Source organism: Myotis brandtii, unplaced genomic scaffold (genome assembly GCF_000412655.1).
Source record: "Myotis brandtii unplaced genomic scaffold, ASM41265v1 scaffold165, whole genome shotgun sequence".
Lineage (NCBI taxonomy): Eukaryota > Metazoa > Chordata > Mammalia > Chiroptera > Vespertilionidae > Myotis > Myotis brandtii.
The window spans coordinates 2,997,320-3,024,669 of record NW_005356042.1 but is presented as its reverse complement, the minus strand read 5'-3'; the positions used below and the strand labels follow the sequence as shown (position 1 = coordinate 3,024,669).

The 27,350-nt window shown below is 45.3% G+C and overlaps 1 protein-coding gene across 1 annotated transcript in view; it reads right to left on the bottom strand.

Annotated features, from left to right (window-relative positions):
- RHPN2 (rhophilin, Rho GTPase binding protein 2) overlaps window positions 1–27,350 on the bottom strand; it is a 45,250-nt gene that overhangs the window by 4,201 nt on the left and 13,699 nt on the right. Inside the window, exons 3-14 of the mRNA XM_005862670.2 lie at window positions 25,422–25,550; window positions 22,075–22,150; window positions 15,480–15,557; window positions 14,998–15,122; window positions 13,331–13,497; window positions 11,137–11,324; window positions 10,580–10,736; window positions 8,494–8,613; window positions 6,868–7,062; window positions 3,539–3,615; window positions 2,851–2,997; window positions 2,413–2,568 (exon numbers count right to left, since the gene is read on the bottom strand). Coding sequence (XP_005862732.1) covers window positions 2,413–2,568; window positions 2,851–2,997; window positions 3,539–3,615; window positions 6,868–7,062; window positions 8,494–8,613; window positions 10,580–10,736; window positions 11,137–11,324; window positions 13,331–13,497; window positions 14,998–15,122; window positions 15,480–15,557; window positions 22,075–22,150; window positions 25,422–25,550 — 1,615 coding nt within the window. The remainder of the gene's footprint in view (window positions 1–2,412; window positions 2,569–2,850; window positions 2,998–3,538; window positions 3,616–6,867; window positions 7,063–8,493; window positions 8,614–10,579; window positions 10,737–11,136; window positions 11,325–13,330; window positions 13,498–14,997; window positions 15,123–15,479; window positions 15,558–22,074; window positions 22,151–25,421; window positions 25,551–27,350) is intronic.

The following is a 27,350-nucleotide window of genomic DNA, read 5'->3' as shown; positions in this document are numbered from 1 at the left end:
CTACTCCAGCTCTTCAGCCCAGAGCCCAGCCTTTTTATTCATCCTCCTTTTAGACAAACCTCTTCTCTTTCTGGTTAGGATCTTGATCACTTCTCTACCAATTCTATGGAGTCTGCTCCTAAAAGTACCATTTCTCACGATCCCCTCTCCCAAGGTGCTCTGTGAGTCCACTGACTTTATTTTTTAAATTAAGATACAATTCACATCCCATAAAATTCACCATTTTAATGCAATTCAGTGGTTTTTAGTATATTCACAGTTGTGCAACCACCACCACTATCTAATTTCAGAACCTTTTCATCCCTCCAAGAAACTGTACCCATGAGCAGTCACTCTCCATTCCCCAATGCTCCAACCCTAGCCCCTGGCAACCACGAATCTACATTCTGTTTCTATGGACTTTCCTATTTTGCACATTTCTTATTGGTGAAATCACACAATCCATTCACTCTCCAACCCTCTCTAATCTGAGTCTCTCCGCCATCTCTCCTTTTGTCCTTTTGTCCTTTTGTCCAGCTGCCAAATAGACATGGCTCCTCCTCCCTCACTCTCCACCTCTTAACTTATGCAAACGGTGGGCCACTCTCTCTGGGCAGGATTTTCTTCTCTTGATTCAGAAGCCCTTTTTTGTTTTGCCCAATCTCTCTGAACTCGCCCTCGCAACTTCCTTTGCACCACTTCTCACAGACCTCCAGATGTTTGCGGTGTCTCAGTTTAGTCCTCAGCCCTCAGCCCCTCACAGGCAATTTCATTTAGTCTCTTACAGCTTTAAATATCATCACTATGCTGAAGGTTCTCAAATATTTATTTCTAGCTCTGACTTCTCCCTTACACTGAAGATTAGAACATCCAGCCACCTACTTTACATTTATATCTAGTGTCTAATGGCATATGAAACCGTCAAAGCAGAATTCTTGTTTTCTCTCACTACCGTCCCTGTTCCCCATCATTATAAAAAATGATGGAGCTGTTCAAGCCCAAAACTAAGAAATCATCTCTCTTTCTACCATCTTTTTTTTTTTAAACATAAATCATCTACAAATTTCTGTCAGCTCCACCTTCAAAGTATGTCTCAGGTGCATCCACCTCCCTCCACTGCCATTGTCACCCCTCCTAGTGTAAGCTGCTAACATCACTGGCCCGATGACTGCCCTAGCCAGCTTACGCTGCTGCCACCAGCCAGCCTCCAGGCAGATATCCGTCTCAAGTAAACATCCTTCATTTCATTCCCTTCTTAAAAGCTTCAATGGCTTCCAAAGTCCCACTGCTGCCAATGAGGCCATCTCCCTCCCACCTCATTTCCTGTTGTCAGATGCTCTAGTCAAAAGGCCCTCTTTTTGTTCTGTCACCATGCCACAGGGCTTAATCATGCCACAGGGTCTCTGCACCTGCTGGCCCCTGCCCAGAATGCTCCTCTTGTACCTCTTCAAATACAGAGGTTCCTCCTCGTCGCTCAAGTCTTTGTGAAAGTTCTGTCTGAAGGGGCCTCTCCCTACCCCCAGTCATTCTATTATGTCACACCTTTTCTTTTCTTTGCAGTACTTATCAAAATCACAACCACTTATTTGCTTATTTAGTGCCAGCTTTGTGGGGGCAGGAACCTTATCTGTCTAGTTCCAGTTGTAGCTCCAACACCTAGGAAGGGCCTGGCACACAGCTAATGCTCAATCAATATTTGTTGAATGAATAAATAAATGTTATTATAGAGGGAAATCTCTAAGGCACATTGTTAAATGCAGCAAAGTGTGAAAGAGTGTATGAAATGATTCCTTCCACTGGGGGGAAAAAAGGATATAACTGCACAGGGACTTGCACAGGCATCAAACAGTTCCCAAGATCTCATAGGAAACAGCAAATGTTATCTTTGACAGGTGGAGAGAATCTTTCAAATGACAAGCCCTTCTGGACCACTTGAATATATTTTTACTATGAGTATGTATTACTTTTGTCATTAAAAAGGATATACTCAGGCCCAGCTGGCATGGCTCAGTGGTTGAGGTTGACCTATGTACTAGGAGGTGATGGTTCAACTCCCATCAGGGCACATGCCCGGGTTGTGGGCTAGATCCCTAGTAGGGGGCCTGCAGTGCTTTTCTCTCATTATTAATGTTTCTATCCCCTGCTCCCTCTCCCTTCCTCTCTGAAATTGATAAAAATTTATTTTTTTAAAAAAAGGATATAATCAGGAAAACAAAGCTATTGGTTATTTTATCTACAGGATCAATAATACAAGTTTTCTAGTGCTCTCTGAACCAAGGCAAGCACATCCCAGCAATGGCAAGCTTAGGAAGGAGTTCAGTCATTGTGGCATGCTTCAAATGCAGGCAGGAGGAAGAGGGTCCGGGAAAGACCTCTGAGGTTACACCAACCTCACCCCACTTTGCTATTTACTACCAGGGGTGTCAGCCTCACCATGGATGAGGTGGAGTCCAGGAGGCTCACAACCTTCATCTCAATGTCGTCCTCGCCGAAGTTCTTCAGCAGTTTCATAACCTCGCTCACTGTCAGCCATTTACAATCCACATTTTGAATGGAAACAATATAATCCCCTTCCTTGGCTCCTGCCAGCTACAAAAGTATAACGTAAATAAAGGTCACATTCTGTTCATCCAGTTCCTGGAATCAGTTTCCAACTTCATTAATAAAATAGATATTTGCAAAAATTTGCTTTAAGAAATAAAAATTAATCTTTTCCTCTTTGGGCATGTAACACCCATAAGAGGGCTTTTTAATAAAGGAACCCTAAATCATTCACCCACGTTTGTTTGGGCAGCTTTCTTTGTATTTTACCAGTTTGACTGCCTGCAAAGATGCCAGTGAGTTTTGCCCCCTAGAATGGCATACACTTACCGCAGCAGAGCAGTAAGGGTCCAGGAAGTGGACCTGAACTGGAGAGTTTCCTCTCAAGGTGAACCCTAAGTCCCCTTCTTCCGCAGTGAAGTGAATGCTTCGAGGAGGTGTCCATCTCTTGTTGGCCGAAAACACCGACAAAGGACCCTTTGGAATAGAGCATCATTAGCTGTAGGATCTGAAGGCTGAATCAGGCATTTGAAAGCTAAAGGAAATGTTGCCTTGTTGTCTTTGCAGATGTCATTCAGCCTTGCTCAGAGACTAATGAAATGACACCACCCGAGGTAATACATGCTACAGCAGTCATATGAGAACATGAATTGCCATTTTCTCTGAAATAGCCAACATATTTTAAATAAAATTATCTTAATTAAAATCCACAAATTAAGAAAATCTAAAACAGGGGTGAGGAAACATTTTTCTGCCAAGGGCCATTTGGATATTTATAACATAATTCGCGAGCCATACAAAATTATCTTAAAAATTATGTTGCTATGAAAAAAGCTCCTAGATTTATTGAATTCCGAGTCCTGCCTGTGGTTGCTATAGCAGGGCCAGACCAAATGACACCGCTTGCAGGCCGGATGTTCCCCACCCCTGATCTACAATATCTAAAAATAATCTTTTACATACTTGCAACATGTAAAAGCTGTCCCTTAGGTCATTATGAAATAAACACTCAACATACCAATTTCTGGAAGAAGTCTGTTGCTGTCACCTTGGAGAACTGTGGCACTATAATTTCAACCTCTTGCTCAGTTTTAGCTAGAAAATAAGATTAAAAGGGAAGGTATAGATATTTCTGTAGTTGAAAGTTATCCTCAATGCTGGCCAGGTAGCTCAGTGGGTTAGAGCATCATCCCAATATGCCAAGGTTTCAGGTTCAATCCCATCAGGGCACATACAAGAAACGACCAATGAGACTGACTGGCATGGCTCAGTGGTTGAACGTTGAACTATGAACCAGGAGGTCAGGGTTCGGTTCCTGGTCAGGGCACATGCCCAGGTTGCAGGCTCAATCCCCAGTGGGGAGCATGCAAGAGGCCACCGATCAATGATTCTCTCTCATCATGGATGTTTCTATCTCCTTCTCCCTCTCCCTTCCTCTCTGAAATCAATAAAAATGTATTTTAAAAAAGAATCAACCAATGAATGCATAAATAAGTGGGGCAACAAATCGATGTTTCTCTCTCTCAAAATAAATTAAAAAAATAAAAATTCAGGTCTAAATCTTTACTCTGAAGGGAAGAGGCAGCAAACCTTGCTCCTAGTCACGCGTCCTGTCACTTGGTTTTGGACTACTGGTCTAGCCCCCTGGTCCAGTATGACCTGTACCTACCATAAGCCATACCCTGCTCTGGGGCTGAGACAGAGCAATGACAAACTGATACATTCCCTGCCTTCAAGTAGCTTGTTTATATTCTAGTGGACTTCCTTTGGTATCATAAAACCCTGCTGAGAAATAATCTATATTTTAGGCGTCGCTATTACAGAAGGAAGTACCATGTCTGATAGCACAAAGTCCTGGAGGAGATGTGCTTCTTTTCATTATTAGTGTGTAATGGGGTGATTTCACAGTGAGCAGTGAGTTTGCCAAATTGTGTCCATCAATAGCTCAAATCTCCACACATCTATGGCAGACCCAACCCACCCTTACCAAGAGGCTAGTCGGCTTCTCACAAAGGATCCCAGCGCAGGCTAAGTATACATGAACAACAGTATAAAAAGAAACCTTGAGGAAGCAGACTGGCACTGCCAAGGTAGATCACACCCATCTATTCACAGGATGACCCTGTGGCTTCTTACAAACTGCCTGATACAGTGCTGGGCTTGGAGAGGCTGCCCATCCACTAAGAGTAGTGCCACCACCCCATGACCTCACCAGGAGTCATGTGTCTCCCTCCCTCCATGGAGGTTATGTCTCTACCTCCTGGCCACAGAGCACCAGGGGGCCAAGGAGGTGGCCACAGTGTCTGTGAAGGAGATTCTCTGAGCACTATTCCTGCTTCCACCAACCAGCTTGGTCACCTAAGCCTTTATGGTCTCATCTTTAAGATAAGGGAATACAGTACTTCCATCATACAGTTGGCAAAGGAGATTGAATGAGATTCTGTATACAAGTGGTGCTTAATATTGGACCTGGCAGATCAAATGCTCAGTAGGTATCAGCCAACATTACTACAGCCAAGCCCAGGATTCTAGCCTGAGCTAGAATCTAATCCTAAGGAGCTAGTCCCTGAAAACTGGGGGGTAGAACTCCAGAGCTGCGGACAGAGGTTTAGGAAATAGGATCGAAGGGGGTTTGGCCAAAGGGGGTTCCTTTGATTGGGCCACCCTCCATCCCTTCCCCTAACTCCCGGAAAGATCCTAGTCATTCTCACTGTAAAGTCACCTCTGAGGAGGCCCCTCCACTCCTGGCCTCCACGGCAGAACTACTGACACCCTTCCAAGGGCAGCAACAAGTGTCCAGTTCACCTCCATATTCTTGAAAACAGGACAGTGCTCAGCACTTTAGAGATCCTTAGAAAATGCTCATGGTGCACCATCTCATTTATATGTGGAATTTAAAATAGTCCAACTCATCCTGGCCAGTTTTTCTCAGTGGTTAGAGCATTGGCCCAGGGGCCAAAGGGTTGCGGGTTCAATCCCCAGCCTTGGTCGGGGCGCGTGCAGGAGGCAACCAATTGATGTGCCTCTCTCACATCGATATTTCTCTTTCTCTCTCCCCTCCCCCTTCCACTCTGTCTGAAAATCGATGGAAAAAATATCCTCAGGTGAGGATTTAAAAAAAAATCATAATTAAAAAAACAATAATAAAATAGTCCAACTCATCAATGCAGAGAGCAGAATGCTAGATGCCAGAGGTAGAGGTAGGGGAAATGAGGAGATGTTGGTCAAAGGTACAAAGTCTCAGTTATACAAGATGAGTAAGCTCTAGAGATCTAACATACGGCATGGTGACTATATTTAACAATACCATACTGTATACTTGAAATTTGCTAAGAGGGTAATCTTAAGTGTTTTTCACACACACACACACACACACACACACACACACACACAGTCACTCACTCACACACTTGATGAACTAGGTTTTTAAAAAATATTTTTATTGATTTTATTTTTTAATATTTTTATTTATTTATTTCAGAGAGGAATGGAGAGATAGAAACATCAATGATGACAGAATCATTGATCAGCTGCCTCCTGCACGCCCCCTACTGGGGACCGAGCCCACACCTTGGGAATGTGCCCTTGACCGGAATCAAACCCGGGACCCTTCAGTCTGCAGCCTGACTCTCTATCCACTGAGCCAAACCGGCTAGGGCTCAATAAACTAGGTTTTGAAGAACTCTTCCTGTATCCCCTGGTTCCACTATATCAGTGAAAGTTTTAGGTGCCATTTCATAATAAAAATAACTTTTGTCTTTGAAGAAAAATACATGTTGGTGCTAATAAAAGATGGAGTAAACGGGGGAAGGAGCAAGCCTAGAAGGGAGAATAAGGATGCATTGGCTTTCAAACCAGGAAGCCCGAGTTGTAAAAGGCAGATACTATCAAAGTTATACAAGATGGAATGTGGGTGGGTGTGGAGTGTAGCAAAAATGTCAACACAAAAGGGAGTCTCCTGAGTGGAGGTGATGACTGGAACCCCAAGGAGGTTGGGAGACTTTAAGGAAAGGAATCTAGAGGAGGAAAAGTCAATAAAGGGGGTGGAGAGGGAAATGGGAATGGACAAGGTGACAGGGCACCCTGACACCAAGAGAGGAGCATCAAGGGGCAGGAGGGAAGTCAGAAGTCACTAAGGGGTTGTCAAGGCCAAGTCTATAAAGAAACCCCTGGATTCAGGCACAAGGAGATGAGCAAGAGCAGCATTTTGCCCCTCCCAGTGCCCAGCACATTACGAGGGTTTGCCCAGCTCCTCAGAATGAGTTAATAAAAGCAGTGTGCCCCAAGTGCCACTGCCTCTCACACAGGGCACACTCGGTACCTGGCACAGGCACCCAGATCACTCACAGATAATGTCAGGAACATCGATCAAGTTCAGCAGGTCATCGTCCTCCTGGTGCTGAGTGTATTTGAGCTGGGATCGCTGGTGTGCCACGGACAGCACCTCCTGCAGCAGCTCGATGTTGCGGAGCTTCTTGCATAGGCTCACTCCCCTCACAGACTCCTCGTGATGGGCAATGGCTTTGCGCAGATGGGATTTGCCTGCCAACAGGAAAGCAGCACCACGTGACATGTGTCCTAAATTGCAGCACGAGTACCTCAAGGAAAGCCAAAGTGCCCAAGGATCAGCCCAGAAAGGTGGGCATTCTCTTTTCTGAAGAATCTGCCCAGATGGCTTAAGTCTCTCTGAAGTGCATGTGCAATATGTTCATTTATGTACATAAAACATCCATTCACCATATATTTACTGAATGTTCTAGGCAGTAGAGATAAAGCAATGCATTCATGGAGCTTACATGCTCATAGCTGAAGACAGATAATTAACAAACAAAGCAGTATGTAATGGAATGTGTGGCAATCAGGTTATGGAGAAATGTGAAACTGGGTAGGCAGATGTGGCAAGAGAAGACTGGGAATGGAAAGTTGCTCTTCTATGATGGGTAATCAGGAAAGACCTTTTTGAAGATAACTTTTGAATAAAGCCCTGAAGGAAGTAAGGAAGCAGCCATGATGATATCTAACAGAAGAGCATTCCTGAAGGAAGAAACAGCAAGTGCAAAGGCCCTGGGGCAGGACCATGCCTATGTGTTCAAGGACAACAAGGTGTTTGGGGGTGAGGCAGGGAAGGGTAGGAAAGGAGGGCAGAGAGGAGCAGGGGCTGGACCAAGTCCGACCATGCAGGGTGAGGACTTAAGCTCCTATTGTGGGTAAGATGGGAGCCCGTCAGGGTGTAAGCAGAGAACTGATGTGATTTGACCATGTGAAAGGACTATGAAGGAGCAAAGAGAAAAGCAGGAAGACCAGCTATGAGGCCACTACAAAAAGCTGGGCAAGCTGTGTAACCTCTCTGGGACTATTTCCTCAACTGAAAAATGGAGATCATGCCGTATCTCTCTCATAGGATTGTGTGAGGTTTAGCAAGTCTGCATCGTGTGGCTTGGATCAGGGTGGTAGGGTGAGAAGCGGCTCGCTTTCTAGGTAGAGTCAATGGGATTTGCTAATCAGTTGTGGGGAGACAGAGCACAGAGTGAGTCCAGGTTTCTGGCCTGCACACCTAGAAGGATGCAGTTGCCATCACTGAGATGGGGAAACTATGTGGCAGGGTGGGTAGGGGGGCGGGGGGTGGTGAGACTTGGCAGAGATCAAGCCAGGACAATTCATTACCAGTTCTCAGGTGTGACCTGAGAAAATGAACTACTGTGTCCTTCCACATGAGGGGTGATGAAAGACTGTCAAAGCTCTCCACTGGGGAGGCCCGGGCCCTCGCGGAACCCACGAGAACATAGCTCTGGAAGCCCGCAGAGATGAGAGGACTACGCCTCATGGTTTCAGAATCCAGAATGGCCACAATGACTCTGGACCTCTGCTCTCCAAGCCTTGCCCTGGGGGCATGTCTGGAGCTATTTGTGAGCAGGACCAGCTGGGCAACAAATGGGACACAAGGAGGGAGGGAGCGGGAGAGCCAATACACACCCAGCTGTCGGCGCTGGTTCGCGTTTTTCAGCGTGGCCAAGGGCGTCAGCCCCTCCGGCATGTGGTCATAGAGCTGGGACAGGCACTTCTCCTGGTGGTCTTCATCTGTACCCGGCTTCACTGTAACAAGAGCCACAGGATGAGTCCCTTCTCATGGACATGGCTGAGGGCTCTGGAGACGGCGCCACAGACCCACTTAGAGATTTCTCTTCCAACCACATCTTCAGCTTCCTTCCTTCCCCAGTTTTACAAGGCACTTGGGATAATAGGTCTCCTTTCTGCCCTTGGATAAACTCCACAAGTCTTTGCATATGTAGGGCTCATAATTTGGTGTTGAGGTCCCACCCTCAACCCCTCCAACCCACCCACTTCGAGGAACCTCCTATCACAGCCCCGCCTCAAACCTCTGGTGGCCTCTGTGCCTGCACTGTCCCTGGCACATGTCCCCCTCTAACCTCACCAAACCACTCACCACTCTGCTCAACACTTTTGGCCTCCATCTCAGAGCTCAGGCAGCTGCTCTAGCTGTCCTTTCCTTCCTTGATCAGCTGAAAAAGTCCTAAGAGCTCAAAGTCCATCTCAAATGAAAAACTGTCCGTGACTGCACCAAGAAGTCCAACTGCTGCCTCACCGGTGGTCCCTGCTGCAACTACTGAAGCACTGTATTTGCGCTGGTTTACATGACTCACCTGCCTAGCAGACTACATAATGATATTAGCAGTAAGTAGCAGCTAACACATTTAGGGAGCCACCTACATACAAGGCACTATTTAGCTTTACACATGGCCACTGTTTTCACAACAGCCCTGTGAGATAGGTCCCCTTCACATCCTCATTTTAAAGATGAGAAAACTGAGGCACAGAGCAGCTAAGTAACTTGCCCAAGATCACACAGCTAATAAATGGCAGAGCTAAGATATGAACCCAGGGAGTCTGGCTCCAGAGGCTACTCTCTTCATTATGCTGGGGGCTGCCTGGATTAGTACTAATTACAACAACATTCCCACCGGCCTGAGATCAGAGCCAAAACCAGGGTGAGGAGAATGACGCACTCGCCTCCAGCTGAAAATTGAAGGGGGTGCCAAAATCTCAACAAGTATATAATTGTTTAATACAAGTTTCTAAATATCAAAATCAATGCAAAAAATCCACGTAAACAAACAAAAATCAAAATTTCTTTTTGCTTCAGGCTCTGATGTGGCTCAGCATAGCATTGTTACCAATCCCCGTATTTGTTTATTTATACTTTCTTTTGGAGAGATAGGAAGGTAGAGAGAGAAAGACAGAGAGAGACAGGGAGAGACAGAGACAGACAGAGACAGACAGAGACAGACAGACACCAATCAGCTGCCTCCTGTATGCACCTGATCAGGAATCAAACCTGCAATCTGGTACATGCCCTGACTGGGACACTGCAACCAACTAAGCCACACCAGCCAGGGCACCCCATCTTTATTTAAAATTCTGATCACCTCTGGCTGGCTGGTGTGGCTCAGTTGGAGCACTGCCCAGTACCCTAAAAGTTTGTGGGTTCGATTCCTGGTCAGGGCACATACTAAGTTGCAGGGTCTTTTCCCAGTCAGGATGCATATGGGAGGCAACCAATCAACGTTTCTCTCTCTCTCTCCCTCCCTCTTCCTTTCTCTCTTTCTCTAAAATCAATTTTAAGAAATTTATCACCATGGATTTTTTTGCATTAATTTTGATTCATTTAAAATGTCACATTTAAATTTTATCTTGATTATTGAGTTTTGGGGCATTCCCTTAGATTTTGTGCCTCAGACAAATGCCTCCTATTCCGTGCCCTGGTCCTCACCCTGTTCTAGCTCTCCATAACATCGTCTGCTCCATCCCAGGCAGAATTAACACTTCCCCCTTTCCTCCCACAGTGGAAACATGTAATGCCTAATCGCACCCTGGCCTATGTAACAGCTATTTGGACCAACATGTACTTCCCACCCTCAGTCCCTAAGCAGTGAGCTTCTCCAGGGCACACAGACAGCCCCTATTCAGCTCATAATCTCCTGGAAGCAGGAAAAACACAACCCTGATCGAAGCCCAGAGCCCCCAGACCCCCAAGTCTTACACTGGTGGTCGATGAGGAGAGTGGCTACAAAGTAATGGGCCAGGGCTCCATAGTGGTGGGCCTTCACACAGGCCACGCTGGCCCAGGAGTAGGGGATGTTCTCCTTCACTGGCGCCTGGCTCATGGCCGTGTGCAGCTGCTGATAGACCTCTCCCACCTGCAACAGAAGCGATGTTGGGAAGGGGGAGCCTGGCACAGGAGCCCTCATGTACCCGGGCTGAAGAAAAAGAGCCCTTTCTTCTATGCAGCAGCCCCTGCCAGAGACCGCTCCAGAATCTGGGAGTGACTCCAAGGATGCTTCATGCTGTCAGTGTCAGAGTTAACAGGGAGATCAGGCAACTGTCATTAAGCTGGTTTTTAGGCCAAGCTGCAGATGGAATCAGTGATCCATATCTGAAACACCAGTACTTGCCAAGAAAATGCAAGCCAGCACTGTGGCCAGGGTGGGCACACTGCCCAGTCATAGGCAAGCTGCCATGGGAAGCCCACTACTTCCACTGAGCCCGCACCAACGCATCCTGCCCACTCTCCAAGTCACTAGAACCAGGAAGGCTTACCTTGGCAGCCTCCTGAGCCACCTTCACCAGCATGAAGAACTCATTCTGGATCCCAGGAAGGCAGATTTTCTCAAACACGGTTTCTTGGGCCTGTGCGAGCATCATTTTGACCAGCACACTGAGCATGGCGGGACTCATGTCATAACTCGGTGTGTGAGTAAATGTCTCTTTCAGGTAGTTTAAAACCCCTACAATTGGAAATTTTTTGCACATTAGTTGGGGATCATATTTATTTCACCATGCTGCTCAGAAATATAGAGAATGACAGAAGCAAAAATATAAAGTGGCATCCTGAAGCATCTTAAAAAATCTGATTTTTAATCACCGTCAGATCCAGCAATTCCACTCCTAGGGAAACACACCAAAGAATTGAAAGCAGGGACTTAAACTGGTAGTTGTGCAACAACATTCATGGCAGCATTATTTACAATAGCCAAACGGCAGAAACTACTTAAATGTCCATTGGTGGATTAATGGATAAACAAAATGTGGCAGAAACATGCAATGGAATATTTTTCAGCCTTAGAAAGGAAGGAAATTCTGACACAGGCTACAATATGGAAGAAGACATTATGCTAAGTGAAATAATCATAAAAACACATATTGTATGATTCCACTGAGATGAGTTGTGTGAAATAGACTGGAATTCATACAGACAAAAGTAGAATGATGTTTGCCAGGGATTGGAAGGGAGAGGGAATGGAGAGTTACTGTTTAATAGGAACAGAGTTTCAGTTGGGATGATGAAAATCCCTGGAGACAGATAGTTGTACAGCAATGTGAAAGTACTTAATGCTAATGAACTATACTCTAAAAAATTGTTAAAATGGTAATTTTGTTATGTATCTTTTACCACAGTTTACAAAGTGATAGGGGAGCATCTGAGATCTGCTTCCTGGCAATGTCATCAGTTTGGCTCAAATAAACTCATAAAAATTCTCTAAAAAAAAAAAAAATAGTACTTTCTTCCAAAACATTTACATCTGTATTAAGAAAGGAAACCAGCCTTAACCAGTCTGGCTCAGTGGAGAGAGCGTCGGCCTGCGGACTGAAGGGTTCCAGGTTCGATTCTGGTCAAGGGCATGTCCCTCGGTTGCGGCCACATCCCCAGTGGGGAGTGTGCAGGAGGCAGCTGATCAATGTTTCTCTCTCATCGATGTTTCTAACTCTCTATCCCTCTCCCTTCCTCTCTGTTAAAAAAAATCAATAAAATATATTTAAAAGAAAAAAAAAAAAAGAAAGGATCAGCCTGGCTCCCGTCCATTCCTGCGTCTCCTGGGATGATTGTGAGAACGTCCAAACCTGACCAGGCATTAGGGGAAGGCAAAGCAGAGGGCAGGAATGACTGAGGGGCTCTCAGGAGGACACTCACACTTAACACCTCGGTCATTCAGAAATTCAGGGCTTTTGCCCAGGAAACAGGCAGGATCAGCTCAGCCCATTCCAATGGAAAATTTCAAGCTGTAGCCCTCGGCTTACGTTTTTTATGCTTTAGAAAATTAACTGTCACAACATAAACAGACATCAACCTGGAGCTAAAATAAAATCTCTACCATGAATCCCATCGGACTGGTTCCTCTGGTTTTGCCACAAAGCACAGACCGCTCTACAGAAAGATGGCAACTGTGGCAGGCTGTCTGCTTCCCTCTGTGTTCCAGAGTATGCGACAGAGGCCCTGCTAGAGGGGACTCTTGGACACCACCTTGAGCCCACTCACTGCACCAGGCCTCTTACCCTGGTCCTCCACAGGTTGGTAATAAGTGACACTTGACAAAGGGCCAAGAAGAGCAACCTTAGGTGGGCAGGCTTCATAGAATCAGCAAAATATAAAGGCATAAGTAGTAATAGGCACCAATAAGGCACACATGATTTTTTTTAAAAGCCTATGTTTTCACTACTCGGAAAAACTTACTCTGTTCTTCAGTACAGTGTTCATAGGAACACTTCATTCACTGCCATCCTTAGGGCTACTCATTTGGAAAGGATTAATCGTTAACCATAGGATTCCCTGTGCACATGAGCCATAACCCAGACCCAGACGGAGCCAACAGGGTGTAAAACATTAAGTAACTCCCTTGGTGGGAAATTACAGCAGTGCTGGAAACTGGCCTGGCCCTTTCAGGCCCGTGAGACCTGGGAAGGACCCACAGACCCACTTCAGTTGGGGTACCCAGCAGCCCTCTCGGAGACGCACCTGCGGCTTTCTGAAACGCATCCATTGCACCCTCCAGCCCAGCTTGCGTCTGCCGATTACACCGGGTCCCAATCTGTGTGTAGAGGGCTCCAGTGTTAAACAGAATGCTGGCTTTCTCCAGTAACAAGTTCTGTTGGCTGACTGGAACCCCGGTCAGGGAGTCATACCTATTTAAAAGAAATGTGTTGTGAGAATAGTTTACTTGGCTATTTAACGCCATTTGGGGGTAAAAAATGGACAAAACTTATTTCTTGAATAAATTCAAAAATGCACATGCAATGAGGCCTTCATTTCCAAACAAGATGAGGGGCCTGATCATACTGAAGACGCACAATAGCACACAGAAATAAGGTTTCACAATGCCCTTCAATAGGTGAATGGGTAAACAAGCTGTGGTACATCCATACAGTGGAATATTATTCAGCACTAAAAGAAAAAAGCTATCCAGCCATGAAAGACATGCAGGAACTTCAAATGCATATTGCTAAGTGAAAGAAGCCAATCAGAAAAGGCTACATACTGTATGACTCCAACTATATGACATTCTAGAAAAGGCAAAACAATGGAGACAGAGAAGGAATCAGTGGTTGCCAGAGTTTCAGAGGGGAGAAGGGGGAGGGACGAATAGGTGGAGCACAAAAACTTTTTAGGGCAGTAAAGGGACTCTGCATACTGTAATAGTAGATACTTCTCATTATACATTTATCCAAATCCATATAGAATGTACAGCCCCAAGAGTGAACCCTAATGTCAGCTCTGGACTCTGGGTGACACTGTGCCAACTGTAGTAAGTCAACGTACTGCTCTGGGGGGGAATGTTGATGTTGGGGGAGGGTGTGCTGTGTGGGGGCAGGAGGTATATGGGAAATCTCTGTACCTTCAATTTTGCTGTGACCCCAAAACTGTTCTAAAATACATATTTAAAAAAGATAAGGCTTCTCCTAAATGAAATACAGCAATTACAAACCCCTCATACTTCTTGCTAAAGTCTAAAAGATTTAGGATTCGTTTTAAAGTTCAAACATCAACCTGCAGGCAGACAGGGAGCTTCTCCTTAATTCAAGACTGAGGTGAAAGACTGAGGCGAAACCACCTTTAGCACCTCCGCCGGAGCAGGCAGCTAACAGCATCTTTACACAGCCCCCTGCCTTTCCTTTCCAGGGCAGGCATCCCGTGGGCCTGCTGGGGGATAATTTAACCCTCACTGTCGGGACTTAGTCTCTTCTCACCCCCACTCAGAACAGGCCCAGCAGCTGTAAAGTATTTCAGCAGCACTAATCTTAAATATTCAGCTTTGTTTTCTATTTGATCTATTTCTGTTTGCACCCCTGTCATTGGGACAAAACCTGGTTCCCAGCCCCCACCTCATCTGGGACAAGAATCTTGCTTCTTGTTAGTTCCACCTCAGAGCCCCAGTGTTTCCCCAGGATAAAATGAGCACGAAAAAATGCCTCTTCTCCTCGGCTCACTTGTTCTGAGAAGCAAAAGGCAAACTCTGTTGCAGCCTTCTCCCCTCGGGTCTCCTTCGCAAATAAACACCAGTTTATCTACACGTCCTGTATAAAGGGGACAATTAGAGAGAGGGGCCCACAGTGCACAGGAGCCTCTGTGGTGCCCAGGCTCCAAGCAGGGACTGAAGTGGGGCAGCCCCAGCCCCAGGCACCTACCATGTAAACAAGATCCCCATCTGTCGGGTGGGCGGGAAGAATCGGCTCTCAACAAAGCCCAACTGGAGGAAATAACTCATCAGCATCTCAACACCGGCCTCATCCCGGCTGGGTGTCCTACAAGCCTGAAAGGAAAGGAACGGCACCGGCACCATGGGGGTGAGGTGAACACACAGGCTGGAAGGTGCTCACACACGCTGTTTCTGTGGAGCTTGGCCCTGCTATTGGTATCATGAACTCTAGGAGGGGTGGAAGGGCTGGGATGAACTCAGGAGTGCCACAATCGAGCCCCAGCCATGCCAGTGGGCAGGCCTCTTCCCTTCTGTGGCCTATGTGACAGACAGATGATTCTAACAGCCCCTCCCGATCACCTCCAACCATCTGCAATTCTATAAGATTTCAAATGCAATAGGGAGAATATCCTGAAGACTCAACAAGCTCCAGCAGCCACCCTCCCCTCCCTGCTGCATACAGAAACGTACTTGTCTCAGATCCATAAGATCTGCTATTTCATCTTCATATAGGTAGCTGTCTTCACTGTAGTGTTCCAGAATAAAATCCTGTAAGATAAAATGGAGATAAGGTGTGATTCAAAACCATAAAGAGGTAAAAGAGTAACGTCTAATGTGCTCACTTGAAAAATACGTGAAGCCCTGGCTGGTTTGGCTCAGTGGATAGAGTGCTGCCTGCAGACTGAAAGATCCTGGGTTTGATGCTGGTCAAGGGCACATGCCCGGGTTGCAGGCTCGATCCCCAGTGGGGACAGTGTAGGAGGCAGCCAATCAATGATTCTTTCTCCTCATTGATGTTTCTATCTCTCTCTCCCTCTCCCTTCCTCTCTGAAATCAATAAAAATATATTTTAAAAAATACATGTAGAATACAAAGAAACCTATGGGAGCTTGTACACTACCATGATTTTCTGAGTGGTAGGGTTTATTTTCTTAATTGTATTTATGTGTATTTTAAAATTTTGCTTTACAACAATAAAAAGGAAAGCTGAAATTATTATTTCTAAAAATGTCTTTGCAACACAGGTAAGTGACCTGTACATTAAATGATGCTGGTAAACGTCGCAGATATTCAGGAGCTCAGACCTGCATCCTCTGGGCTCCCAGGGTCTTCCTGGAAAAGGAAACTTGTATCTGGGGGATGCTACCCTCAGGGCCTGCGATGTGAACCTTAGTGACAGCAGCTCTGGCACGTCCACAAATGAAGCCCCCCAGCGAGACTTCCTACTGGGCCCACTGCCCAGTGCTTGACAAGCACTGTGTGAGCTCACTCAGTCACAGGGCACTACTGATGAGCATGGGCCTACGCCAGGCATGTTCACAGTGCCTGGGCTACATCAGTGAACAAAACAAAGATCCTGCCCAGTGGAGCTTATATTCTCTCAGGAGCACAGACAATAAGTAACAGGCACAACAAATATGTAAATCACATGGTATATTAGAAGATGGCAAGTATTACAGGGGAAAAAACAAGAGCAGTATAGGGGGGTGGAGAACACATTCTTGCAAACATCCTCTGTGAGCACTGGCTCTCCTTGGCTGCAAGAAAGGTGGGGAGAGATTGTGCAAGCATGTTTCCCAAGTGTCTATGAGGATTCTCTTCACACATTTTCTACAATAATAATGTAATTAAGCAGATAACTATTAAACTTTAGTGAAGGACATTAGTTATGTCCGTCTTTCATTTAATTCATAAAGTCATTTTTTTAAAATAATTTTTTATTGATTTCAGAGAGGAAGGAAGAGAGAGAGAGAGATAGAAACATCAATGATGAGAATCATTGATTGGCTGCCTCCTACATGCCCCACACTGAGGATTGAGTCTGCAACCGGGTATGTGCCCTGACCAAGAATCGAACCGTGACCTCCTGGTTCATAGATCAATGTTCAATCACCGAGCCACGCTGGTTGGGCTAATTCATAAAATCATTTAAATAAGATAGATGTTGTTTTTGCCCCCATAAACTTGCTGTTTGTTGATAGCAACAATTAGAAATATATTCATGGATGAAAATGTGCAACACTGTAAGGTGCATTTTTGTCCAAATTAGATTTGACTCTGATTCTAATGAATTTCAGTTAAAACCCAAAAATACCGTTTTTGCAAAACTTGACAAAGTATGAAAGTAAAAACGTGGAAGAAAAGCTAAGAACGTTTTGAAAAGCATAGTAATAACGGAGGCTGGCTCTCTTTACAAAGTGTTGAAACATACAGGGGTTAAACAGTGAGAAATGATCAATGAAACCAGATATGGATCTGAAACAGGCTGAAGCGAATTCGAGAATCAGGTATATAACTAAAGCAAGAATTGCAGGAAGTGGGGAAGGCTGAAGCATCCAACAGATTCAGGGAGGAAGGAGGTGGCACACACAAATGGTGTGACGACTGTGAGTTTAAGGAAAGAGCTGTTACAGTGGTATGGATGGTGTGGGAGCTCCAGGGCCATTAGAACCCCAGAGCTAAAGGGCCAAGGGGGAGAAGGAGCTTTGGAAACCCGGAGAGGTGGCTACCTGAGGTGGGTTCTGAATGGCCACCATGACCTTCCCTATGGGAATGCAAACGGAAGCCAGTTGAGCCCTGGCCGGCGAGGGTTGGTGATCAGAGCATTGGCCCACGCACCAAAGGGTCACAGGTTCGACTCCCGGTCAAGGACACGTACCTAGGTTGCAGATTCGATCCCCAGGGTCAGGGTGTGTTCAAGAGGCAATCAATTGATGTGTCTCTCTCACATCTAGGTTTCTCTCACACTCTCTCTTTTCCTCCCCCTCCTTCTCTCCCTTCCACTCTCTCTAAAAGTCAATGGAAAAAATATCCTTGGGTGAGGATTAACAACAATAACAACAACAAAGGAAGCCAGTTGAGGGAGCTGGGAATAAATGCCAACTTCCCTCTCTTCCGATCCTCTCATCTCCTGCTGGTGCCCCTCCCCCTTGGCCACACCCAATAAAAAAAACCACAGAATAGGAGCTAGTCGCTGTCTCCCTGGCACAGAGCAGGATGAAAGAGGGTAGGGTGGTGGGGGGTGGAGGGAAGGAGGAAAACAGACATCACCCAGCACCACAGATGGAGTCTTTATACATAGTGCATGGGAAACTGGCTGCCTGTTTGGTGAAAATAAAAAGTTAAAGCCTTACGCCACACATTTTCACCAAAACAAATTCCAGACAGATTAAAGATTTGATGTTAAAAATTTTTAAAGCAGTAAGAGAAACAATAGCAAAATATTTCTGATATCTTGGCATAGAGAGAATGCCTTTCTAGAGATGTCAGCAAGGCAGATTGTAAAGAACTGATAACTTTAACAATATAAAACCTGTATGAAGAAAAATACAGTGTTTTTTTAAACTGGTTATTGCTTATATAACAAAAGTTAAAGGAAAGAATGTACTGAGAGAAATATTAGCAATATATAACACCAAGAGTTACTATCTTGCACATGTTAAAAACAAAACAAAACTGTTTTATGTAATAAGAGCAACACTATGGCAAGCAAAGGACAATAACAGTCATTTTGAAAAAGAGAAATGCAAGGGGCACATAAACATACACAAAAATGTATTCAACTCTATTTCTGATCAAAGAATTGCAAACTATAATAAGGTATCACTTTTGCCTTGATTTCACAAAAATCAAAAAGATAGTTTTTAAAAAAATCAAAATGATGAATGATACCGAAGGTAGCCAAAGGTGTAGGAAGACAAGCAGTCCCACACTGTAAGGAATGTAGGCAGGACCATTTCTGGTGGAAAGTCACATAATAGAATATGTATCTTTGACCTACCAGATTCACATCCAGAAATTTATCCAATGGGAATATTCAGCAAAGTGTGCAAAGAAGCTAACAGAGAACTGCTGATGGAAGCTGCCTAAAGAAGGAAATTAATAGCTACCCTGTTAAGCACAAGGAGACACCACACTAAGCCCTCACGGAAGGGAGGAGTCACACGTCCTCGGGAGGGAGGCCCCTGATCAGAGGAAGAGCCCAGGTGTCCAAAGATTAAATGCTGAGCAAGTTATTGGGGAGAGGTAGTGGGTTTTGAGGGATCTCCACACGTCTTGGTATTTTCTGAACGTTTTGGAATAGTGTTTTTAATTAGAAAAATAAATAAAGCTCTATTTAAAAGCAAAAACAACAACTTCAATTGTCAGGTAAGAGAATGTAGTTTGATGGTGCTTTATAAAAAATTATTTTTATTGATTTCAGAGAGGAAGGGAGAGATAGAAACATCAATGATGAGAGAAAATCATTGACTGGCTGTGTCCTGCATGCCCTCTAATGGGGATCTGCCTGAAATCCGGGCATGTGCCCTGACCGGGAATGGAACCATGACCTCCTGGTTCATAGGTTAACACTCAACCATAGGTCAAGCAAGCCACACTGGTCAGACATGATGGTGCTTTTTAATGAGACCATTTTAAAGGCTATTTATTTAAAATAAAACCAAATCACATTGTGAGGCTTTACTAACCTTTAAACGTCACACAGACACATATGACAGATTTAAAGACAATCTGAATTGCCCTAATGAAGTCAGGCAAACTATTTCTGTAGCACCTGTCTGCTACTCTGAAGCACAAATGTGGAAGGGAGAAAACAGAATGTCCCCAAACGTTCTCATTTTTGTCTAACTGACATTTGTAGAGTCCCTTTTAGGCTAAAATGACATGGTTGGGAGCCTCAGCTGAATAGTAGCTGGCCACAGCACGTGACTTTTTTCACTGGCTTTAATGTGGAATTCAGCATGTGACATGTTTGAATCCTTACAGATGCCCATAAAATTCCCAAGTTTCTCCAAGACTCTCCCTTTAAAATGCCTACACTCTTGCAGCTCTAGCACCAAGTAACAAATTAAATCTTAAGAAAATTATCCTACAAAAGCAACTGAAGACATTTCCACAGACAGACAGTCTGAATGTCAGGCCTGTGACAGTGTCACATCTAAAAGTTCAAGTAGCCTGTGAAAGGCTGGCATAAAACTGTTTCCTAGATTGTTTTCTACCCAGATAATCCAATCTCTGGTGATCCTGGGCCCTACAAGACCACCAATGTCCTTCTCAAACCCAAAATGAACCCCACACTCCCAGGGACCTGCACCAGGATTAAACAAGGCTGCAGGCAAAACGGCCCTGGGTGAAGGGGCTGATGTCAAGTGAGTCAGTCTCTGCTCCAGAAGGGAAGTCAAGTGCAGAAGCTTTCAAAGCATTAACCGATTGCTTTTATTATTATTTTTTTATATGGTAAAACAACTAGTCTTTAATTATATTTCATAAATCAAAGTCCAAACTAAACTCACATCTATATATATAAAAACTAAACTCACATCTATATATATGCAAAGTGTCCCCTCAGGAGTTCGATCGGGAGACCGGGAACTGATTGCTTTTAAAAGGACAAATGCTATAGTGCCCCAAATACCATATGATACTTTATTCTTTCCTAAACTAAAATTAGTCCAGAATGAGTCACGAGGATTACTATGAAAAGAAACTTAATTCTTTGAAGCACTTTTTCATGATGCTGGGATTAATTCCTATATACCAGGCCTGTGCTGGAAAGCTCAGAGACGGGCACTACCTTCCACCCCATCTCCACTTTCTCCTCCTAATTGGAAGTCTGAGGGGATTTGTTAAAACTCAGACTAATGGAGCTGGGAGAGGAGAAACAGGAGGGCATTCCAGGTTTCAGGAGGCTCTCCTGGCCCCAGCCTGCAGGCGAGGCATTTCCTGCTGCCTCCAATCAGGGCACTTTTCTCACTTCCCAGCAGGCAGGGCCTGTGACACACCAGCATCCAGCTCGGTGACAGGCACAGGTGGGCCTACAGGTATCATCTGCCTGCCAGAGACACAGTCAAAAGGAAGTCACATCCTGTTCAATTGTAAGAGGCGAATTGTATGGTATATAATTTATATCTCAATAAAGCAATTATTTTTTTAAAAAAGAAAGAAGAAAGGACAAAGAAAGAAAAAGAGGGGTGAGGGGGAGGAGACCAGATCCCCAGAAATTGGATGGGGGAAAAACAACAACCATAAATTCTAGTTATTCACGTATTTAAGGATAGTGAAAACCAACATCTTTGATTTACTTTGAAATGCATCAAACAATAAGATGAGCCTGGTTAGTGTGGCTCAGTGGTTGAGCGTCAATCTATGAACCAAAAGGTCAAGGTTCAATTCGGATCGGGGCATATGAGCAGGTTGCAGGCTTGGTCCCCAGTGTGGGGCATGCAGGAGGTGGCCAATCAGTGATTCTTTCTCATCATTGATGTTTCTATTTCTCTCTCCCTCTCCCTTCCTCTCTGAAATCAATAAAAAATATATTTTAAAAAATGAGTTGGTATACAGACACAAGGATGCAGAGATGGATAAATCTGTGAGAAAGTAACTATAATAAAATGTTCATGATAGAATCTAGGTAGTGAATATACAGGAGTCCACTGTAAAATTCTTTCATCTTTCCTGTAAGTTTGGAAATTTTCACAATAAAATGTTTAGGGAAAATATGTAGCTATTTTTCCAAAAATATGGCCTATATCAGTTACAAAATTTAAGAAAAAAAATACTAAAATAGGATACAATTTTTTAATTCTAAAGCATGTCCACCACAGACCCTCTTTTTTTAAAAAAATAAATCTTTATTGTTGAAAGTATTACATATGTCCCCCAATTTCCCCCTTGACCTCTTCTAGTGCGCCCCCGCTCCTTGCCCCAGGTCTTCAGCACCCTATTGTCTGTGTCCATGGGTTATGCATATATGCATACAAGGCACCACAGACACTCTTTGACTTGGCCTCAGAGTGACTAAAGAATACCAGAAGACTGCACTAAGTTCTCTGTGCAGCAACGGGGCTCGGGCTCACCCTGCAGAAACCAATGGACGCTTGGCCCATTGAGCCTAAGGCCACTTGCTGGGAATACAACATTTTTATATCGGAGACTCCAATCAGAGTACTTCTCCCACTTCCCACCTGAACCCAGCAGGCAGGGCCGGTGGCACACCAGCATCCAGCTCAGTGACACAGGTGTTTAAGAAAACAGTGATTCCAGCTCCCATTGCTTTGAGATTTACCTTAAGAACGACTGAAAAGTCAACATCCTTGGTTTCCTTCAGGCCAAGTGGAATCAGCGGGATTGTAAACGTCTCCCTAGAAGAAGCACAGCACCTTGGTTTATGAACATCCCTATACTGGCCACTCTGTACCTACAGCCTCCCCAGTAGCCCAGCTCAGGTCCCCACCACCCCCTCCTCACATCAACCCCAAACACCAGTTCATTTTCCATAAAGAAGACTCTGGACACATCCCTGTCCTGGTCCCAGCCTAACACACAAGGGCCTACCACCATCTCAATCAGTTTATCCCTCCAATCTCAGCCCTTCCTCCAGTAACTTTGCTGAGAACCTACCATGTGCCAGGACCTGCGCCTGGGTCCCACCTCGCCTGCAGCCCTCATCCCTGGGCTCTCAGTTGCCTCCTCCTTGGGGTATATCTCTCTAGGTGTCTCATCACCTGCATGAGGAAGGCCTTGAGGGTAGATGCCCCATCGGACAACTAAGTGCTCCTAGCTCCCAGCCCAGGGTCAGGCCCTGGCTAGCTACTTCCCCTCCACCTCATCCCCCAGCAACTGACTACTTGGTTACCCCATAGGTTACCCTGGGAGTGCACCCTGAGCCTAGTTCTTAGGGGCAGGGCCAACAGGAAGTGAACCTGGCTCAGGCTGTGTTCTGCAAACAGGGATTTAGCTCCCTGACCTGTAACAGGAGACCTCCTGAGGCTGCTCGCCCGGCCAGGGGAGAAGGCCAGGAATGCTAAACAGGGTGAATGGACAATGCAGCTGTAAGCTGAAACTGTCTCTGTGCTGGAAGGAAAACAAGGGGCTGTGCTCAAAGCAGGCAAGATCCAACGGGGCTTGTGGCTTCCCCAAAGCCCGCAGGGAAAGCCGGACCCTGCTGGAAGGAGATGAGGATGGGCCATGCCCCTCCCCTCTGTCCTCAGCACCCGCCTGTCCTCACCCCACATAGGGCTGGAGGCAAGGTCTGCTCTTTCTGTGCCTGTCCAGGAGACCCCCCTGGCCAGGGCACCCCAGCCCCACTCTTAGGCTAACCTCTGACCTCCCTGTGTTTCTCATCTGCACAATGAGATTGTTTCTTCCTTGCCTACCTCACAGAAGCGTTTAAAGATCAACTAAGAGTCTTATGTGGCTGAGCGAATGTGCAAATCTCTATCTCCTCTTCCCAATGGCCCAGGGGACAACTGGCCACTTTAGAGCCACACTGTGATCACACTGAAGCCTTATTGCATGTCTCTGTGGGAGGTCTTTACAATGGACATCCCTGGGCTTCAGTACAAGTGGGAATAGGAAGCATCCTCCATTTATCACCAAAGTTTGGCCCTGCCTTGCCTCCTCGAGGAACTTTGACCTTTTGGGCAAAACACTGGAATCTTCTGGTCTCATCCCCAGGCTGGCCTCTCTTTCCTCATCTGTACAATGGGCGTCTGTGAAGAGTGTAATTCGGAGAGTCTGATGAGATGATCTACCACGGGCTTCAGATCTGCGCCTGGCACACAGTAGGTGCCCCCAAAGGGCAGCCCCTGTTGGTATTAAATGGTCCAGAGCAGGATGGATCCCAGAACAGGAAGAAAAGGAAAAAGGAAACCATGACTTTCCGTCCTTTAATGGCTGGCCCCAAACACTCATTTTTTCCATGGTTGGGTTTTGCCTGGCTGAGTGAGAAAGGAGCTGGGATGGAGGGGGAGGGAGGCACTGGATGAGCAGGGAGAGGCAGAAACTGGGGCCAGGCTGAACCCCTTCCAGGGAGGGGACTGTGGCCCAGCTGCCGCAACCCCCATCCTGGGTGAGGCCCAGAGCCCAGAAATAGTGGAATCCAGAATATCAGAGCCCAGATGCTGCCTCTTACCGCCCCCCCCCCCCCCCCCCACCCCCCCCCCACCCCACCCGGGGGGGGGGGGGGGGGGGGGGGGGGGGGGGGTGGGACGCCGCACCCTGTCACACACAGAGCCGCAGGGCGATCAGGGGGTAGAAAAAATAAAAAATAAAAAAAATAAAAAAAAAATAAAGATCAACTAAGAAAGAAGCAATCTGCTTTGAAAACAGGAAGAGGGGGGATTCAAATGCAAGGGGGCATTATGAATGTGCACATCTCTATCTCCTCTTCCCAATGGCCCAGGGGACAACTGGCCACTTTAGAGCCACACTGTGATCACACTGAAGCCTTACTGCATGTCTCTGTGGGAGGTCTTTACAATGGGCATCCCTGGGCTTCAGTACAACAAGTGGGAATAGGAAGCATCCTCCATTTATCACCAAAGTTTGGCCCTGCCTTGCCTCCTCGAGGAACTTTGACCTTTTGGGCAAAACACTGGAATTTAATACCAGAGTGTAGCTGGGAGAAACACTGCACTGGTTCTGATTAGGAGACCAAAACCACACTGTGAGCCCAGAGCTGAGTGAGCCAGGGCCCACGGACATCACAAAGGGGAGAACAGAGGTTTCACAGGTCTCACGGGCTAACGCTCTCCCCCTGGCTCTGAAAAACACACCTGTGGCGTGCAGAGGACTGGGGACAATCAGGAAAAGCACATTCCAAAGATGACTCAAGGTTTTCAAATGTCATCCTTCTGTTAATCCAGGGATTGATTTTCTGACTGAGTTTCCCCTCGGGCTCTCCTCCCTTTTAAGAAGTTTCACTTCCCCACGCAGAAAAGGAGGCAAACTCTTCTTTGGAGCTTCTCAGAGTTATTTCTCCTTAAAGATGGACAGTTCCCACCTTGGGGCGAGAGACTCCCTGAGCTTTCTGAAAGCCACACCTTAATACCTCGCCTCACACAAACACTACCTATGGGACACTTCTGAATTAGAACATCCGTTCCTCAAATATTTAACAGAGCACATTTCTGAAGTCTCAGTTGCTTCTCCTCAGAGAACTCCCATGAGTCCCCTAATCTTTGACATAAAAGGCAGTTTAGACATGTTTGCATTCTATTAACAAAGTGATCCAGGCCTTGTGCTGGTGGTGAGGCCTGAGCCTCAAGGGAAGAAGACTGGGCAACCTGGGCCCCACCTGGCAGTTCGGCTCTCACAGCTAACCACAAAAGCACTTTCAGGGCATTTTTATGGCTGAGCCACCCAGTTCATGTGAGAGAGGCCATCTCCTTGCCTGGATCCAGCCATGCAGTTCTCCCATAAAACCATGTTCCAAAGGGTCCCAGGACAAATAAATGCCTTTGTCCAATTCTCCAGATGTTCCCAACAAACTTCAGAAGTTCATCCCTGGTATCTTGCTCAACCCCAAATCTAATCATTTCCTTGCTTCCCAAAGGGGATTGCCTCACCATTCGTGGTGTGGCATGATCTGAGGCTCAGAAAGTACCTGGAAGAAGCATTATCCACACTTACTCTGTGCTCTGATAGACTCCCACTGAGATGTTGAGCCCCTCCAGCTCTTCCTTGAGCATCTGCAGGTCTGAGTTCACAAAGCTCAGTTCCAGGCGCACCTGCTCGCGTACCTTGTGGTTCGTGGCTGCTCTGTTAAAAAAGAGGGGGAGAGAAGCACCCTCAGCCAGATATCCCAGCTGCTAGGTGAGCAGACACCCCAATCCTTGCAGGGGAGCTCTGAGATACCACCTGCAGATGTGATCAGATAAGGTGTCTCAGGAATGCCAGGCACCTGCCCCTTTTTGAGCCACATCTACCAGCAAATGGCCCTGGACATAGCCAATGACACTGAGCTGCCATGCATAAATCCTAAGACATCTCTGCAAAGAATCAGCCTTGAGAAGAGAACAGAGAACTGTTCACAGCCACCCATAAAGGACCATAAATTATCCCCTCAAAAGAAAATGGGTGAGAAAATAGAGGAGGTAACACTTCCCAGCTCATTCTACGAGGCTAATATTATCCTGATCCAAAACCAGAGCAAGACAGCACAAGAAAGCAATATGACAGACCAATAGCCTTCATAACTAAATATGCAAAAATCCTCAATAAAATATTAGCAACTTGAACCTAGCTACATATATAAAGGATTATACACCATGACTAAGAAGAATTCACCCCCAACTGCAAGGTTGGCTTAACACCTGAAAATCAATTAACGTAACATATATTATTAATAGAACAAAGGACCAAAAAACACATGGTCACTTTAATAAATGCAAAAGAAGAGTACAGGGGTCAGTTGGTTATATTGTCACAATAATACACAAGGTTGCAGGTTTTATCCCTGGTCATAACACACACAAGAATCAACTAATGGCCCTAGCCAGTTTGGCTCAGTGGATTGAGTGTCGGCCTGCAGACTGAAGAGTCGTGGGTTCGATTCCAGTCAAGGGCACATGCCTGGGTTGCGGGCTCAATCCCTGGTGGGGGTGTGCAGGAGGCAGCCGATTGATGGTTCTCTCTCATCATTGATGTTTCTATCTCTCTCTCCCTCTTTCTTCCTCTCTGAAATCAATAAAAATTAAAAAAACAAAAAAGAATCAACCAATGAATGCATAAGTGGAACAATAAATTGATGTCTATTTCTCTCTCTAAAAATCAATCAATAAATTAAAAACATTTTTTAGAAAGTACAGGCATGATATTGCTGAGTCAGTTCCAGACCACCATTATAAAGGGAGTCATGATTTATTTATTTTTTTTGAGTCATGATCTTTTTGATTCCAGACCACCATTATAAAGGGAGTCATGATTTATTTTTTTTTTTTTTGAGTCATGATCTTTTTGATGGTGGAGGATCTTGCCTTCAATTTGTAAAAAATGCAACATCTGTGAAGTGCAATTAAGTGAAGAGCAATACAACAAGGTATGCCTGTAATTGGTAACAGGTATGCCAAGTGGTTTGGCTCTGTGATAAAAATTTTAAACAAACTAGGAATAAAAGAGAATTTACAAAACTTGATAAAGGGCATCTATGAAAACTCACAGCTAACATCATACTTCATGCTTTCCCTCTTATTATGATCAGAAATGAGGCAAAGATGTCCACTTCTGCCTCTGCTAACCAACATTGTACTGGAAGTTCAAGCCAGTGCCAATAAGGTAAATAAAGAAATTAAAGGTACCTGGATGGGAAAGAAAGAGTAAAACTGTCTTTATTCACAAATGACACAATCTTTACATGAAACAAATACTACAACTAATAAATTTAGCAAAGTATATAAAAATCATTTTATAGCTATATACTAGCAATACAAATATTCAAATATTAAAAAAACAATTTCATTCAAATTAGCATCAAAAAGAATACTTTGGAATAAATTTTAGAAAAGAAGCACAATACTCATACACTGAAAACTTCAAAACGTTGTTGAGACATTAAATGTC